Consider the following 18,804-nt stretch of genomic DNA (forward strand, 5'->3'; position numbering starts at 1 on the left):
ATCTCAAGGACAAACAACTGTTTTTAATATATGGTATCTAAACTAAATTAGTATTTATTTTAAGATAGTTTAGTGATAGAGGAAGCCTTTAAATAGTTCTTAAAACAGATTTTACTAATGGTTCGCGATTCATAACAAATACATACAGTAGATATTGCTTTTATGTTGTTTTATTGTCGATACCATACAACTATATTTTGTTGTTTTTGTTATATGCTTACTCATTGTGCAAAGAGTATGATGGGTTGTACTTATTGCAAATACTATTATGGATCGTTAGGCTAGGAAACATCAACACACTGTTGTTTTTAAAAGTAGCCTATGTCCCAACTCACATTTTATTGGAAATATAGTTTTGAATTAGCCATCAAATCCGCAGTTGTCATCACCTCCCCACCATCCGCCGCATCCCCAGCGTCCGTATGGCATCGGCGAGTTGTATCCCCAGTTGTTGTAGCCTCCATAGCCCATGCCCATGCCCATATATGGCATCATCCCGGGCATATTCATGCCACCAACCATACCGCCGAATCCACTCTGGTAATAGCCGCCGTCATCAGATCCCCATCCCCAGCCGTCATCGTTCCAGCCTCCGTACCAGGGATAACTTGCTGGACATTAAAAAAGGAATAGTACACGTATACAGTGTTATATTTCGCTGTACTGAGTTAGCTTCAATTAATGAGTTTTAAATGTTATTTTGAGCTCCAGGTATCTTCAATATATGATGGTTTAGTTGCAAGCTAATGTACCTTAGAAATAAACTTCAATGTTATTATCAATAAACCTGTATACATGGACCATCCTGTTCAAAAATTAGTTGTCTTTAGTGTAAAATACAATAGAAAAGAACTAACTGCTGAAATGGACCTATCGTTGGTGTAAAACGGATTAGAAATCGACTGATTTGTCATTAAACTATAAATTTAGCACTAATTTATCTATTGTAATATGCTCATGAATGAAGGGTGTTAATGGCTATTTCCTGTCTGTTTTGTAGTCATGTCTATATCTAAGTATTATGATAACCGTGTATACGTTTAAGATTTTAACATTTCAATATTATCAATAAAAATAAATATAAAAATAATTGTTTAAGATATGTTAGTGATATACATATATATATATTATTTGTCTGATGTACTCCTATGTTATGACAAAGTATTTGAAATGTGTACGATACTTTTTATATATGTTAAGACAGTATTTGACATAAAGAATATCTACAATAAACGCACATGATATACCAATATATGTCATATCCAATCATTTAAAGTATGTTTGATACATACGTATTTGTTTGAACTGTTTGGAACATCTTCGGTGAACTCACCTGATACAACAGTTGTAAACATGAACAAAACGGCACAGTAAACGGTAAACTTCCCCATGACGGCAGTGAATGATCCTCTTGCAATCCACAAACTTCTGAGACAGACTATGAACATGTAACAGGTATTTATACTAGATCTTATGGTCCGTAACCTTTTTAGAAATTCAAGGTGTACCTGAACAGATTCTAATTATCTTAATCATTATAAAACATGATCACCTACAAATTACTTCTAACCACATTTGACATTTTTATTTCTAGTTTATGATAATATAGCCGCGGCGTTTTATCAATGATGGACAGTTTATGGGCAATATGACGTTATTTATAAACGGAAATAAGAGCTTTTAACAAACTATGTGTTCGTTGATCTATGTAAAGGAAAAGGGTTTATAAATACATATAATTATTCTCCTGAGGCACTGGATTAGTTATAAATGTCTTTTAGGCATTGATGTAATAGATTTATAAGATTCACGTTCCACTTAATTTAGCATGTATATACATATTCGCTTCAAAAGTACGGTAAACTTGTTTGTAACTCATGTAAAATGCTATTAAATATCACTTATGGTATTCGAGCCGTTCCACTGTTTCACGTGAGAAGTGTATCTTAACTCTGGTGAAACAAATAACATAATACGCTATTATATTGATTATAAAAAAAAACAGATTTTAATATAAAAGGAATGAAGGGACGGTGTTGATATGCAAAAAATGTTTGAATATCCCTTTATTAGCTAAAAGGTTGTTTGTCTGAACGGCATCTTAACCATGGTTATACAAGGACGGGCGTGTTTGTTATTGATGTACGTCCTGTCAACAAAATCATATCTTTAACGGACAGTGCGCTCTGGGGCCAGCTTTTGAAAACATTTCTTTGAAAAAAACTATTTCATAATGTTGGTGTTTGTTTATGACTTGATATTTAGACCGATTATAACGGTAGATTTCATACTCATTAAACGATGATTTCTTCTTGTATAATTATTAGTTAAACATATAGCGAGGGATATACAAGCCTCTATTGAAACTGTTCTATTATTATATGTTTAGCTTAACCCAAATAAAATAAAAGCCAATCAACTACTTATTTCCCCATGACTCCAGATCTTGACTTACTAGGAAAGTCAAGTCTAGTGCTGGGTGTACCTATGGAAAAATGGATTTCCGGTGTCATGTTTATTTATCCTGATTTGGGGGAAAAGTTTTCTCTTACCCCTGCTGCAACGCGTTTGTCCATTAGATGCACCATTACTCTTTATCAATGAATAAGCATAAGACACCTGTGTCGAACATATGTTTGTTAACTGAAAAGTTAAGAATTTTGTATTTCCCTTTTTAAGAGTAAATGCGAATTTGTATATATCAAAAGGCATATGTCGATTTATTCATCGTCTTCACCTGAACACGATGGTATAATCTCCCCACCAGATGCCAAGGACCAATATCTAAAGCCCGCAACTCAATCTTACATTTACAACTTAAGTAAAAACTTCACGTTATGATAGGTATAACATCATTATGATTTCACAATACAGACCTGTCTAGTGGTGATGAATTAAGCATTGTCGTCGTTCGTCCCCAAAGTTACGGAAATCTTCCGTGTGGTCTTCTCTATTGTATTGGCGAAACATCATGACACTTGTGTAGGGGCGACCTCTTCGGGGAATTCGCTTGAAGTCCTTAACTGTATCGCCTAGGCTTCTTGATTTCTGTTTGGATACGGCTACTGCCCTTTTTGGATCCATGCAGATCTACTAAATCTGCAGAATGTAAAAACTGAAGTTAGTTAATTCAGATTCCCAAAGTGATAATGTCAAAGAAAGTCATATCTATTATACAGTTTGATAATAAATATTGTATCTTGTCAACAGCTTCACAATAACTCCGCATTTGTGAATATGTATTTACCTCCTACGATCATGCAATGGGGGCAACGGGTACAGTTCTTTCGCCCTACCTGCAAGGAAAAAAGGTAATGGTATGATGTATTGTAATAAATATCACGCCTAATAATATATTCCTAGATAGGTCTGATATAGGTCTACATGAGGTCAATATACTTCTATTGTCTTTTTTACTTGGAAGTTATTTGGAAGATTTCTGATTCAACAAAATGATTGTTTTTGAAATTGGAAAACGATGTAAAGAAACAAAATGTTGGTACGTTCAATCATATAGTAAAAATGATAAAATGTTGTTTTGTTGTGTCCTGTATAGTTGTTAAATTTCATGGTTGACCCAGTCGGAACTATTTCGCGTAGGATCGCTTTGAAAGAATTCTGCAATAACACTTATTTGCATTTGTTTGTATATATAAATATTCGCAGGGCTGATATTTTCAATGAATAAGAATATAATTATTATGTAAACAATATTTTTTCTATTTAAGGCAATCTGGAATATTTTTGCTAGCATAAAAAGGGCAATTTTCATAGTTTTCGCAAAACTACGGGTCCATCGGGCAATGGAGGATAACAGTTCAAAGAATTATTCATCCAATACAATGCTAACTGTAATAGGTTCTTTGATCTACATACCAATCCTTATGGAAGTGTGTTAATGTTATGGTAGACTGCGTTAAGCCTCTTCATTGTGAAGGTTATAAATCCTTCATTTAAATGTTAAATGTTTACACTTGACATTTAAAGGTAAACGTGATGATAATGTCTTTATCGTACATGTGTTTGTAGGTTAATTGACAGGTATGGTACAAAAGGTGAATTATTCTTACAACATTTTTAACAGACAATCAACACTGTAAAGGTCATAACGGCCAAAACAGACAAGTACCAAAGACATCAATCGAAACATCTAACGAAATATGTATGTATATATATAAGAATAATATCATTAAAAACACGTTCATCTGCGAAGCACGAGTTTATGCTCATGCATTACAGATCAACGTGTTTTTAATAATATCATTCTTGCATAATGCCGGACACTGAGCTGTTGATATTTCTAGTATATATTGGTACATTTACCTGTTTATGATTTAAAATATTAATATGACGATGCTACTCATCTTGTTGATTAGAACCACACATTTTAGATAGTTCATAATGCATACGCCCTATGGCGGGTCAAGTAGTATTGGAGATAGAACTAGGATGTTTTGCCTCCGATAGTCACCTCAGATATTACACATAATTCAGAATACGTCAGGTGTAACCGACCGTATATCTGAATTAATACTCATATCTAATTTTCTTATTCTTTTATCGGTTTAACGTCCTCGGAACAGCTTGTTTTTGTTTTAGGCAAGGGTCACATAAGGGCGAAGCCTCGGGGAAGCAGATTAGTAAGAACAGAATTCATATCCAAAACGTTGTATAAGGGTAAGATCTGCATGTATTTGGTCTCTTTAATGTTCCCTTAATATAGACATAGAAGAAAATTCCCGATTTTTTAGGGAGCCCACATGAAGTTGCTTTCTTCGATCAACATTCAGTTGGATATAGCGGGTACATGTATAATCGTTTTTTATTTCATCTATCTGTCACATGCATTAATTCATTCATTTACGCATTCATTCCTTCTGTTTAGTAATATCCGAATATTTTTAACGTTTGTTATCGAAAATTTCTCAGTTTTTTTTTAATTCTCATTTTTATCACAGGAGGACTTACATACATCCTATCACACATTTTTATAATCAACAATGCAGACCTGTATATCTGTACGTGTTTATATGGTGTTGTGCCGCCTTGGTACTCCAATAAAGTACTCCTTGCCGGATGTGGACTAACCTGACTAGTGCTAGAACACTTTTTTTAGTATTTCAACCCCCCCCCCCCCCCCCCCCCCCCCTCTCAAATCGGTCGATTTCTTACTTCATGATTCCTGACGACTGTGGAGTGTACGAGACTTTCCTACTTACTATTAGGGGAGATCTTATACATGGGCAATGCTTCATCAGGGCAGACGACATTTTAAGGCAATGTATTACACTTGAGATTGATTTTGAAACCTACTTTTGCTGAAAGGTTAAAAAAATTTTCCCACAATTTTATTTCTTAAAGAAAATTATAGTAAAATGTGTTATTTCAAAGACATGCAATGCTTTCTCTTTCAATGTGACCTATTTAAGCAATCAAATTCAAAATTCTTAATATTTGTCAAAATGAAATATGCAGTGAAATTAAGGTTGGTTGATTTTTCATGACTTTTTTAGGCCATGTCAATGAAATATTAAAGCAAATAAATGATTAATATGTAAAAAAAAAAAAAAAAAAAAAACTCTTAAAATTTGAATGTCCATCTTCAAGTGTTTATAATCAATATTGGGTTAGATTGATATTACGAAAATCAAAAACAGAGTTCCTGAATAAGTAATATTTTAATTGGTAGATGAGAAAAATTTCAAGAAAAAAAACAATATTCTCCTATCAATCTAGATGGTCATTCTCACTACGTTACATTAACATCTAACAACATCGCATAAGGGGTCACGTCAGGATGACCTTTTGGATTAACTAATCAAATTACTACTTACAGAATATTTGGAAGTGCATTTCGTATGTCCGAAATAGCATGACTAGAGTGCATGTCTTGCATAATCTGTTTATCTGTTTTAAGTCATTTCGTCCAACGAGGCATATAGCTATATTTGCTGTACCGTAATGGTTAGCTTTAGATCAATGATGTGACGAATGGGTGAGATCAAGGACATGGACAAGTTGTCATTTCGACCTGAAAATGAAATATTGAGGTAACAAATGTTATCCTGACGTGATCCTATATGCGGTGTCGTTAGATGTTTATGTAATGTAGTGAGAATGAACATCTGTATTTAATTAGATTGTATAGTCCATTTTGAATATGTATGTGCTATATGAAACTGTCTCTTAACTCATGTGACGCCTAGCATTTTTAAGTATGTTTCGATATTTAGCCCCCCCCCCCCCCCCCCCCCCCCCGTATTCCCTTCCTCATGTTCATTTTTATCATTTCTCTTCGTATAATTAAATCAGGTGTTTTTCCAGTTTGCGATTGGATAATTTAAAGTCTATATTGTTTTTCTAAACATCACACCAAAGGACCGAATGTGCTCTCGAGACATTTTTATTCCGATCTAATATTTTTTTGTTTTTATTTATACGCAACGAGATTGCTTCAGATTTGTCTTTATTTGATTCAAGTCCTAAATATTTACCAAATCAATCTACCAAATCAATCTACGTCTTTAATTGTTTTTTCATTCTTTGATTTTAAGAACAAATTTATGTCATCCGCCACTTTGGAGTTTTTTTCTAAGTTTTATCCTTAATTGTAACTCCTTCAATCCTGTTGTTTTCCCTTATTCTAGTTGCCATGATTTCAACTGATATGACTCAAAAGAGATAAGACAGCTTTAACGGGCAGCCTTGCCTAATTGCAAGTAATATTTTGTATCAGATATACAATTATTATTGGACATACACCATATATATTATAAAACATTGTTCAAACCCAAGTCTCAAAGGATTTTCCGAATCCAGAAAAACCCCATTCCACAGTATCGAAATCCTTTTCAAAATCTAAAAATAAAACTACGCTATATATTTGCAAATTATCTTATCTGATATATCCATTTTTTGCCTAATATTACATCCAATTAATCAGTTTTTTGATGAATCCGTTTTGAGTACTGTTTCATCAAAAGATGAAATGAGTTGACAGATGACAACAACAACGTCTAAACTTCTAGACATGTTTTCAACTATGGAAGTGTATTTTTACATTTTGTGTAATCATACTGGTACTATAAATCGGCTAAAGTTCCGGCCTATCACAAGGAGACTTAACACGAACATACATCAGCCTCCCAAAACACACATACGCACTCACCATACCCATGCATGTCGCACGCACGGGAGGCCGTCCTTAAATGACCTTAGCTGTTAATAGGACGTTAAACAAAATAAACCAAACCAATCATACGGAATTCCAGAAACAGTTTATATGAAACGCAGTAAGATATATTTTTACAGTCAGTGTGTATGATTTCTGGCATTATTTTGTAATACATATGCTGCAATTTTATAATCTACATTGAACAGAGTGATAGGTTTCCAGTTTTGTAAGGAATTTCTATCATTTTTTGTACACTAATCAGAGTAAACCTATTTTTTGTGATTGTATGCTTGAGTGAGGTAGCACTATAAATCGGCAAAAGTTTCGGCCTATCACAAGGAGACTTTAACACGAACATACATCAGCCTCCCAAAACACACATACGCACTCACCACACGCATGCATGTCGCACGCACGGAAGGCCGTCCTTAAATGACCTTAGCTGTTAATAAGACTGTAAACAAATAAAACCAAACCAAACCAATCTAATCTACTAGCCTTAATTCCACGTTAAGCAAATCAAATTAAAATCATATCAAATCAGCATCTGTGTATGTACTGGTGCCATCATCAGACCTGTCAAGAAAAGATGGCTGATCACATTGCGTTTCACGTTCCACATGGGGACCTGAATTAAGGGCTTAGTACTCAAGTACCAGTTCATTTGGTGGGTCATGCAGTAAGGTTGGACTGTCCATCCATCGCTAGTAACACCCCCTCTTCTTTCAAAGCCAAACTAGTTCGCCGGACTCCATGTTTACTATTATATAGGGAACAACCAACCAATTGAAAAATAGATTTTTGAAACATCCCCTACGTATAGAAAGTTGAGCCAGGGATAAAATGTCTTGCAGCGACTGATTGGCCAGTATGTCATGCAGTCAGAAAATAGATATGTAGTCTTATAGGCAACTATCCATAAGAAATGTTGATATAAATTTTATTCCGATTGAATTTTTCCCAAAAGTGCACGTAATATTAATCAACAGGTAAACATTTCAGAGTTTTGAGAATTTTTACTGCGAAATTCACCCATTTTCAAAATGGCTACCCTGGAAAATATTTGAGCTGAATGACCCAACTTTTTTTTGGATTACCTGTTATACGAGACCCTAAACTTTCGTTATAAACCATAATTGCCATATAGAATTCAGGAATTGTAATGATATACTCCAAAGCGTTAACACTAAAGTCTATGGAAAAACAATTGGTTGGTTGGTCCCTATATAGAGCTTCTGCATGTGACATTTTGTGCCACCCAGCGTCCCTGGAAACTAGATGACGGGACCAACCTGCACATTTTCGGCAGGGATTTTCATCTTTGAGGCATTGTGGTACAATTTAGAGAGGAATTACGATTCAGGGGGGATTTATAATGAAAAATATGACCCATGTCGAGTTTTAAAGATGGCCATAGACCAGGGAAAATACGGACATATATTTTGTATTTCAATGGTAGCGGTATTAAGCGTGGTTGGGGTTCCGTTGGTATGTCTGGTTGTACTGTTGTCATTACCCCGGTTCAGTGTGGGGTGGGGTGTCTAGTTGTTTTGTTGTTACTGCCCCGGTGCGGTATTCGGTGATGTGTTTGGTTGTTCTGTTGCCACTACCCCGGTTCAGTGTTTGGTGATATACATGGTTTTGTTTTCACTAGCATGGTTCCGTGTCCTGTGTTTTTTATGTTAATAATTGCTCCAGTACTGATTTTTCTCCCCTGTTCCTATTATTTTCATTTTTTATTTTACAAAAAAGTTCAGAAGTTAAGGGGTGGAGGAGATAACATTGAGTTATCTCCCCCTGATCTTTGGTCTTTAATCTTATTTGTTTATATTTCTCAGTAGCACAATATCTATACTTGTTTATAAGCAAAAGCCATCACTTTAAGTTCAAAGCTTATCAAGATATTTAAATTAATATTTCAAAATTGATTCAATTCTAATGTATTTTTCTCTTAAGAATTCATCTCCGGTACTAATAGAAAAATTAACCTATCAGGCTAAGACTTGCAGTCAGGCACTGCATATTTTGATAGCATATCATATGATTCTATCCTGTTCCAGAATAATTATATTTGAAAAATGTGTAAGATGCTATAGGGAACAACCAACCAATTGACAAAATAGATTTTTGAAACATCCCCTGTGTATAGAAAGTTGAGCCAGGGATAAAATGTCTGGCAGCCACTGATTGGCCAGTATGTTATGAAGTAAGAAAATAGATATGTAGCCTGATAGGTAACTATCCATAAGAAATGTTGATATAAATTTTGTTATTCCGACTGAATGTCCCCCCAAAAATTCACGTAATATTCTGCCCTGCAGGTAGGGCGTAAGAATGTACCTGCTGCCCCCATTGCATGATCGTAAGAGGCGACTAAATTCTGGATCTTATCTTTTCTCTTCTTTCTGAACAACTTCTTCCTAATGGCTCCCTTGACAATGTCTCACTTTTGGCCTTTAGTTGAGCGTTCGCCGCTGTGATGAAGGCTTTGGGTTCTGTCCCCTTGCCGAGACATACCAGAGTCTTTAAAAATGGTAGTTGGTGCTCAGCATATTAGGATTGGTTTGGTTTATTTTGTTTAACGTCCTATTAACAGCTAAGGTCATTCAAGGACGGCCTCCCGTGCGTGCGACATGGATGCTCCTGGTGAGTGCGTATGTGTGTTTTGGGAGGCTGCGGTATGTTTGTGTGAAGTATCCTTGTGGTAGGCCGGGACTTTTGCCAATTTATAGTGCTACCTCACTGGAGCATACTGCCGAAGACACCCAGTAGCACACCCCGACCGGTCACATTATACTGACAACGGGCGAACCAGTCGTCCCACTCATTGTATGCTGAGCGCTAAGCAGGAGCACCAACAACCATTTTTAAAGACTCCGGTAGTCTCGGCTAGAGGACAGAACCTAAAGCCTTCCTCACAGTGGCGAACGCTCAACTAAAGGCCAAAAATGAGGCATTTGTCAAGGGAGACGTTAGGAAGAGAAAAGATAAGATCCCAAATTTAGTCGCCTCTTACGATCATGCAATGGGGGCAGCAGGTTCAATTCTGACGCCCTACCGGCAGGGCAACAGCATATTAGGAGTGGGACGACTGGTTCACCCGTTGTCAGTATAATGTGACCGGGTGGGATGTCCTGCTGGGTTTCTTCGGCATTATGCTTCTGTGAGGTGACACTATAAATCGACAAAAGTTCCGGCCTATCACAAGGAGACTTAACACCAACATACCACAGCCTCCCAAAACACACACACCTACTCGCCACACGCATGCATGTCGGACGCACGGGAGGCCGTCCTTAAATGACCTTAGCTGTTAATAGGACGTTAAACAAAATAAACCTCTCGTAATATTAATTAACAGGTAAACATTTCAGAGTTTTTGAGAATTTTTACTGCGAAATTCACTCATTTTCAAATTGGCCACTCTGGACAAAATTTGAGCCGAAGGACCCAACTTTTATTTTTGATTACGTGTTATATGAGACCCTAAACTTTCGTTATAAACCATAATTGCCATATTGAATTCAAGAATTTAAATGATATACTACAAAACGTTAACACAATAGTCTATGGAAAAACGATTGGTTTGTTGGTCCCTATAGATACGAAAAAAAATCCTCCTAAAAATGTGGATATATATACGTTTTCTTCACATGAGCCCAGGAGGAGTGTTATACACTCTTTTCTAAGAATGAATTCCCTAAATGCATTACATTACGTGGCATTTCGATCCGATCGTTCTTATTGTCAACATCCGCCACATTATCCCTGTTCATTGCAATCCCCAGACATGGGTTGCTTCTATCTTTTCCCCATTAGCTTTGTAAAGTTCTGTCCTTCCACTGCAGTTGAGTCACACCAAGAAATGTCATTTTTCTCCAGCAAAAATATTGGCTAAGTTTGCATTGTTTGCTCACCCATCAGAAAATGTGTGAAATTAATTTTTTAAGGTCACCCGAAATGAAATTTCAGTTGACTTATTGCGGTCGCCTTTTGTTCGGCGTCGTAAATAATTGACATTTTCGACTTCTTTTCAGAAACGCCATGTGTGGTCAGGCAAAATTATGAATTAACTGGTCCCCACACCTAAGGGGCGGGGGCAAAACGGATCAATTTCATTAAAACTCCAAAAACCTTCAGAAGTCCAAAATAAAGTAGAATCAACTACTCTTCATAACAGGACCATGCTGGGCCGTGTAAGCAGACAAACAACACCCGACTTGCCCATGTGTACCGATTAAGTCCAGGTTCGATTGAGTATTTGTCCTTGTTTGTTGTGAAGACGAAGAAAATTACTTTAATAACAATTAATAATTAATTATGGATAACATAATATTCACAACAAATAAGACATGAACAGAGACAATCAGCATATATCTAACCAACAAATAGCCTACTGAACTTTACACATAGAAACCGCTTATACCCGACTATATCAACAAAGAATAGGATGATCCTCTCTGTACTTGTATATCTGGTAGGCATTCTGTACTGCCAGGCCAAGCGTATGGAAGAACACCTTCGAAAAAGAAATGAAATTAGGAACAAATAATACCAGAATAAAGTTGAAACTTTAAAGGGCAAAATTTTATTTAAATATGTTCTTATATAGAATTGGAAGACAATGCTGCTTTTTCTGTTTTAAGCACTTTCCTAATAACTTTAAAAAAGGATTGTTTTTCATCTGATAAGTGTCAATCAACATACCATCATGACTAGTTGTAAGAAAGTACACATCCTTCTTGTCTGCAAACTTAGCAGCGGTCAAAACTCCGTTGTTGAACGTGACTGTATTTTCATCAACTAGACGAGTATCCCTCAACATCCCGGGGAACCCTTTATGTTACTACGTCGAGTTCAACATGCTAATGTAGCATTCAAGTATAAGTTGTAATACAAATGACTGTTGAAATAATTGTCAGGTAACTGTTTATATCATTTGTTCAAGAATCATAGGTCACTCCATATTCTGAGGGCACTGGTCGACACTCCCTCTCAGTTCTAGCCTTAAGCAATATTAATTTGCTGAATCACACAACATGTATACCATTATGCCATTTTTGTTTGTTTGTCTGGACTATACACTCTGAAATACAAATAACCTCGCCACGGTATCATGTCTTCATCTATGTCAAACTCCTGGTGTGGTGTATACACCATCTCAAAGTTTTCAAGAATCTTCAGATATGGACTTCCAAGCTTTTGAAGCGGTGACTAGTTCTCCTGCCTCCTTTGAAAAGAAAAGCCATATGACGTCCATGTCGCACGCACGGGAGGCCGTCCTTAAATGACCTTAGCTGTTAATAGGACGTTAAACAAAATAAACCAAACCAAAACTGTCGTCCAAGAGATGCAGAAAGTTCATGATGCTTAAAAACCTATCCCTAGACATCACAGTCCCAAAAACTGTTATACTCACGACAGAATATGTAGACCAGTAATCTTTGATATTCGCCTGTATTACTAGCCCAAAAGCAAGGATCGTTCCAAGAAATGCCTTCATCTCGTTGTTGCTAACTACATCCATTTCCTTAGGCGTGAATGGACTTGAAGATTCCCATGAATGGATAGGTACATTATAATCGGCTGCATATCTCTTAGTTTCTTGAACAATTGATGAAATAATATCTTCCGAAACAAACACTTTGAAGTAGTCTATGTGAGTTCTTTGGTTTTGTTCCAGTGTCGCTCCCGGGTGTGCGGTGAAAGTGAAAGTAGACGTCTCTGCCAGTCCTGTTTTCTTCTTCGATGGCATCAAAAGGATGGATAATCCCTCCAACATCATCCATCTCATAATCCTCTAACTCATCATTATCGTTGTCGTTAAAAAAATCCTCAAATACATCTGGAAATAACGGTAAAACATTGATTAAGTCGTCCGATAAAATGCTGTCCGCCATGTTTGTTGACATAGGATACGACAAACGAATACAGAGTGAACATAAATAAATGCAGTAAACAAATTTGTCATGTCATCGTGATCTTCCATGGTGAAATACAAAATATGGCTTTAGTGTTCGAGTTTCAGACATGTAATAGTCTCAAAACGCGATAGATATTATAAAACAACGCAAAATTCAAGCTGACTGTTCAGACCTCGGGTCGACACCGCAGTTTCAATGACGTCATTATCACTGCGTGCTTATCCAATTGGTTATCATAGAAATCGTTCTTCTGCAAGATTTCGCACCTTTTAGCCTATCACGTTAATACATGTGTTATATTGAAACAAATAAACATTGTCAATTGTTTGCGATGCATAAAAATCGCATCGGAACGAGCAACATACTGTGTAAACATGTGGAAATCATCTGTGTGTTTGGGCAAAGAAAACCGCCGTTTTGGGGAAATACCATGTTTCTCAAAGTCGACCGTATTTCTCACTTGTGATAACGAGTTTTTCTTGTATAGTGTGTACGCAAATAGGAATCTAAAACTTCGAATGTAAGTTTTTAGTGTCATTTTAAATCATTTTTTTACAACATGAATTACTTCAGGCGAGGATTCGACTATGGAGGACTAAACCGTAATTTTACGGGGATAGCAGCTCAAGGGTTGATTAAGAATTGTCCATGGAAATAACCACTGTTGCGTAATCCTCCATGACCCCAAGGTAATCTAAATCTCCCGTCTCTATCCTTGTTTCCTCTCTGCTCTCTCCTAACTCGTGAGTCACTGTGTTGTTCCCTCTTAATCCGTGAGTCAATGTGGTGTACTCTGCAGGTAGGGCGTAAGAATTGTACCTGCTGCCTCTTGCATGAATGTAAGTGGCGACTAAATTTGGAATCTTTTCTTTTCTTTCGTAACAACGTTTCTTCTTCCTAATTTCTCCCTTGACAATGCCTCATTTTTGGCCTTTAATTGAGCGTTCGCCATTGTCAAGAATGTTTCGGGTTCTGTCCCCTGGCCGAGACATACCAGAGTCTTTAAAACTGGTAGTTGCTACTCCTGCTTAGCACTAGGCATATTAGGAGTGGGTTCGCCCGTTGTCGGTATAAGGTGACCGGATGGGTGTCCTGCTGGGTGTCTTGGGCAGTATGCTTCAGTGAGGTAGCACTATAAATCGGCAAAAGTTCCGGTCTATCTCTGGGAGACAAGATATAAACATACCACAGCCTCCAACCGGTGCATATCTCACGCACGGGAGGCCGTCCTTTAATGACCTTAGCTTTTGGTATGACGTTAAACAAATAAAACCAAACCAAACCAAAGTCTTCACTGAAGACCGAGACCAAGGTGATATCACTTCTATCTCTTAAAATGTACATGGGACCCCCAAAGGGCGCTACTTCCATTTGTCGATCTACTGCTTATCAGCCTATATACTCGTCACTAACGCTGAACGTGTGATGTCAATAGTTAAACCAACGACAACCAGTATGGCAGTGATTAATAGCTGTAAAAGGGCAAATTGAACAACGATTTTAAGGAATTGGATTATGGTGAAGATGATCAAAATGTGAGTCAGTCATAGAAAGTAGCGTAAACTCCTATGGAATGTCATACATATTTTACATTGGGCTTTTAGCAGATAAGCGTTTCGGCGTGTCAGTCATGGTTCACCTCATACAGGTTATTGTTTATTTGTTGAATTAATCGTTACTGATGGACAATTATCCTGGAATTATGAGTTTCAAAAGTGTCCAGTGCTGTGATTTATCATGGCATTATTAGTTGCATGTCAGCCAGGTTCAATCTGATAATTAGTGTCAAGTTATTTGGTTAGCCATGTTCATCTTTTCATTAGTGTCAAGCTATGATTTAGCCATGTTAATCTGATAATTTGTGTCAAGGTATTTTTAAGCCATGTTTAAATTATGATAGTGCCAAGTTATTTTGGTCATGTTAATATGATGATTAATGTCAAGTTATTTTGGCTGTGTATTGTAAGAAGTAGTAAATACACCATGTGTCATACTGAATTGTCTGAGCAGAATGCAAATTATGAATTATCTAATGATTAACTCCCGTTTCGTAAATGTAGAAAACACGGTAATTGAGTTTATATAACGAAAACAGGACATGTGTTGTCGTGATATAACTTGCTGCACCTATCAAAGCACTAGTGTTATAGATAAGCTAGAACGGACGATAGCTATCCTACGTAGGCCTATTTGACATATGTAAAATATTGCTGATTAGGACACCTGTAGATAGAACAGAATGTTAGTCAACAAAACACGACAGGTTGGTCGAGTACCTTCCTTTGTTAACCAACGCGTCAGGAAGCCCTGATAACACTGTATGGGACCGACACTGGATACAACTGGTACCGAGGCTGGCAGAAGAGCGAACAGTATTGAACAATACGGCGAATAGCAATATCCCGATATTCGCCGTACAAACAATAATTCACAAATGACTATTCACCGTACAATGCAGTTCTATTCGCCGAACAATATTGCAGGATTAATAATGCTAATTTTTACGAAGGCTTCTAAATGAACATTTACATGGTTCAACGATATGTAGGTATTGTATATATATCCATCGTAGCGTCCACAAATCAAAACCGAAGGCAAAACACGTGTATTGGTAATACATTTTATTTTGAAAGGCACAGTTTAGCGGAACTAGTTTGAATGTTTTTGCAAACAAGGTTGGATAGTATTGCAACAGCAATACAAAGTCCCCTGCCTCACCCAGGAGTGCAACTATTTATTTCCCATTTTTTAAACGACGTGTTATACTGATCACGTATACCAAATTTCAAGTAGTACTTTAGGATTGTCCGGACACGCCTTGACCAATGAGAAGCCGGCGGCCATTTTGAAAAATGTTTTTTTTTTTCGAAAAGAAAAATTTGGATGCACAACTTCATGTGATACTGATCATGTATACCAAGTTTCGTTAAAATCGGAGTAGTACTTTAGGAGGAGTTGTCCGGACAAGTCCCAACCAATGAGAAGTTGGCGGCCATTTTGAAAATTGGTTTTTCGAGAAAAAAAATGCAGGATGCACAACTACATGTTATACTGATCATGTATACCAAGTTTCGTTAAAATCGGAGTAGTACTTGAGGAGTTGTCCGGAAAAGTCTCAACCAATGAAAAGTCGGCGGCCATTTTGAAAATTGGTTTTTCGAGAAAAAAAATGTGGGATGCACAACTACATGTAATACTGATCATGTATACCAAGTTTCATTACAATAGGAGTAGTACTTTAGGAGGAGTTGTCCGGACAAGTCCCAACCAATGAGAAGTTGGCGGCCATTTTGAAAATTGGTTTTTCGGAAAAAAAATGTAGGATGCACAACTACATGATATACTGATCATGAATACCAAATGTCGTTAAAATCGGAGTAGTACTTTAGGAGGAGTTGTCCGGACAAGTCCCAACCAATGATAAGTTGGCGGCCATTTTGAAAATTGGTTTTTCGGAAAAAAAATGCAGGATGCACAACTACATGTTAAACTGATAATGAATACCAAATTTCGTTAAAATCGGAGAAGTACTTTAGGAGGAGTTGTCCGGACAAGCCTCAACCAATGAGAAGCCGGCAGCCATTTTGAAAAATGATTTTTTGAGGAAAAAAAAGTGGGATGCACAACTACATGTTATACTGATCATGTATACCAAGTTTCGTTAAAATCGGAGTAGTACTTGAGTTGTCCGGACAAGTCTCAACCAATGAAAAGTCGGCGGCCATTTTGAAAATTGGTTTTTCGAGAAAAAAAATGTGGGATGCACAACTACATGTAATACTGATCATGTATACCAAGTTTCATTACAATCGGAGTAGTACTTCAGTAGGAGTTGTCCGGACAAGTCTCAACCAATGAGAAGTCGGCAGCCATTTTGAAAATTGGTTTTTGGCAAAAAAATGTGGGATGCACAACTACATGTTATACTGTTTCATTAAAATCGGAGTAGTACTTTAGAAGGAGTTGTCCGGACAACTATTGCGTGACAGACAGACGGACGGACGGAGGGTAAACCTATAGCCCCCACGTTTTTCAAACGGCGGAGGACTAATAAATTGAAAACACTTGTGCTTTTTTAATTATTTTATAAGGACATGCAATAGTTTTATGTTCGACTATCGTGTAACTGCAAGGTATAATATGTGGATAAACTTACCATGGTCTGTACTTAAGCTGCCCTTCCGCCCGCTTCGGTACCAGCTACTATATCTGGTGTCGTTCCCATACAGTTGATAGGGATATACCGTTAATATCTTTAAACAAGAATTGTACCTGCTGCCCCCATTGCATGATGGTAAGAGGCGTCTAAATTTGGGATCTTATATTTTCTCTTCTTTCTGAACAACTTTCTTCTTCCTAATGTCTCCATTGACAATGCCTCACTTTTGGTCTTCAGTTGAGCGTTCGCCCCTGTGAGGAAGGCGTTGGGTTCTGTTCGCCCCTGTGAGGAAGGCGTTGGGTTCTGTCCCCTGGCCGAGACATACCATTTTGGTTTGGTTTGGTTTATTTTGTTTAACGTCCTATTAACAGCTAAGGTCATTTAAGGACGGCCTCCCGTGCGTGCGACACGCATGCGTGTGGCGAGTGCGTACGTGTGTTTTGGGAGGCTGCGGTATGTTCGTCTGAAATCTCCTTGTGATAGGCCGGAACTTTTGCCGATTTAAACCCGGTCACATTATACTGACAACGGGCGAACCAGTCGTCCCACTCCAAATATGCTGAGCGCTAGGCAGGAGTGGCAACTACAATTTTTAAAGACTCTGGTATGTCTCGGCTAGGGGACAGAACCCAAAGCCTTCCTCACAGCGGCGAACGCTCAACTAAAGGCCGAAAGTGAGGCATTGTCAAGGGAGACATTAGGAAGAAGAAAGTTGTAAAGAAAGAAGAGAAAAGATAAGATCCCAAGTTTAGTCGCCTCTTACGATCATGCAATAAGGGCAGCAGGTACAATTCTTCCACCCTACCTGCAGGACAGCAGAGACATACCAGTCATTAAAAATGGTAGTTGCTACTCCTGCTTAGCGCTCAGCATATAAGAAGTGGGACGACTGGTTCGCCCGTTGTCGGTATAATGTGACCGGGTCAGGTGTCCTGCTGAGTGTCTTCGGCAGTATGCTTCAGTGAGGTAGCACTATAAATCGGCAAAAGTTTCGGCCTATCACAAGGAGACTTAACACGAACATACCGCAGCCTCCCAAAACACACATACGCGCTCACCACACTCATGCATGTCGCACGCACGGGAGGCCGTCCTTAAATGACCTTAGCTGTTAATAGGACGTTAAACAAAATAAACCAAACTAAACTGAACTTAAACAAGTTCCTTAGTAAATAATGTACAATCTAGCTGACAATAAAAGGGTGAATAAATAGTCAGTGATGTAACTTGATTTTCATGTATATGTATTTAGCAGTTTCTTTTGGTGATTTTAACAAGAGGCCCAGAGGGTCTGTATCGCTCACCTGGATATTTCAGTAAGTGTTGCAAAATACCCTGATTTATGTTAAATTTCAAATATTTTCCTACTTTTGAACATACTCTCCCAACAATGTTTCAATTACAGGTTGATTAAATCAGGTGATTCTTGAAAAAGTATTTGAAAGTATATAGAGGATATTGAATTGTTTCTTGTTTAATATAACATATATTTCACGAGTATGACATAGTTTTGGTTTGGTTTCGATTTATTTTGTTTAACGGTCAAC

At 37.4% G+C, this 18,804-nt stretch overlaps 1 protein-coding gene across 1 annotated transcript; it reads right to left on the reverse strand.

Annotated features, from left to right (window-relative positions):
• Positions 1 to 360: 360 nt before the first annotated feature.
• LOC117314548 (keratin-associated protein 19-2-like) lies at positions 361 to 11,999 on the reverse strand. Its single transcript, XM_033868616.1, has 2 exons — positions 11,882 to 11,999; positions 361 to 611 (listed from the first exon to the last, which is right to left on the reverse strand). The coding sequence occupies exons 1-2, from the start codon at positions 11,997 to 11,999 to the stop codon at positions 361 to 363; spliced, it is 369 nt and encodes a 122-aa protein (XP_033724507.1).
• Between the last annotated feature and the right edge of the window lie 6,805 nt (positions 12,000 to 18,804).

Source organism: Pecten maximus, chromosome 16 (assembly GCF_902652985.1).
Source record: "Pecten maximus chromosome 16, xPecMax1.1, whole genome shotgun sequence".
Classification (NCBI taxonomy): Eukaryota; Metazoa; Mollusca; class Bivalvia; order Pectinida; family Pectinidae; genus Pecten; species Pecten maximus.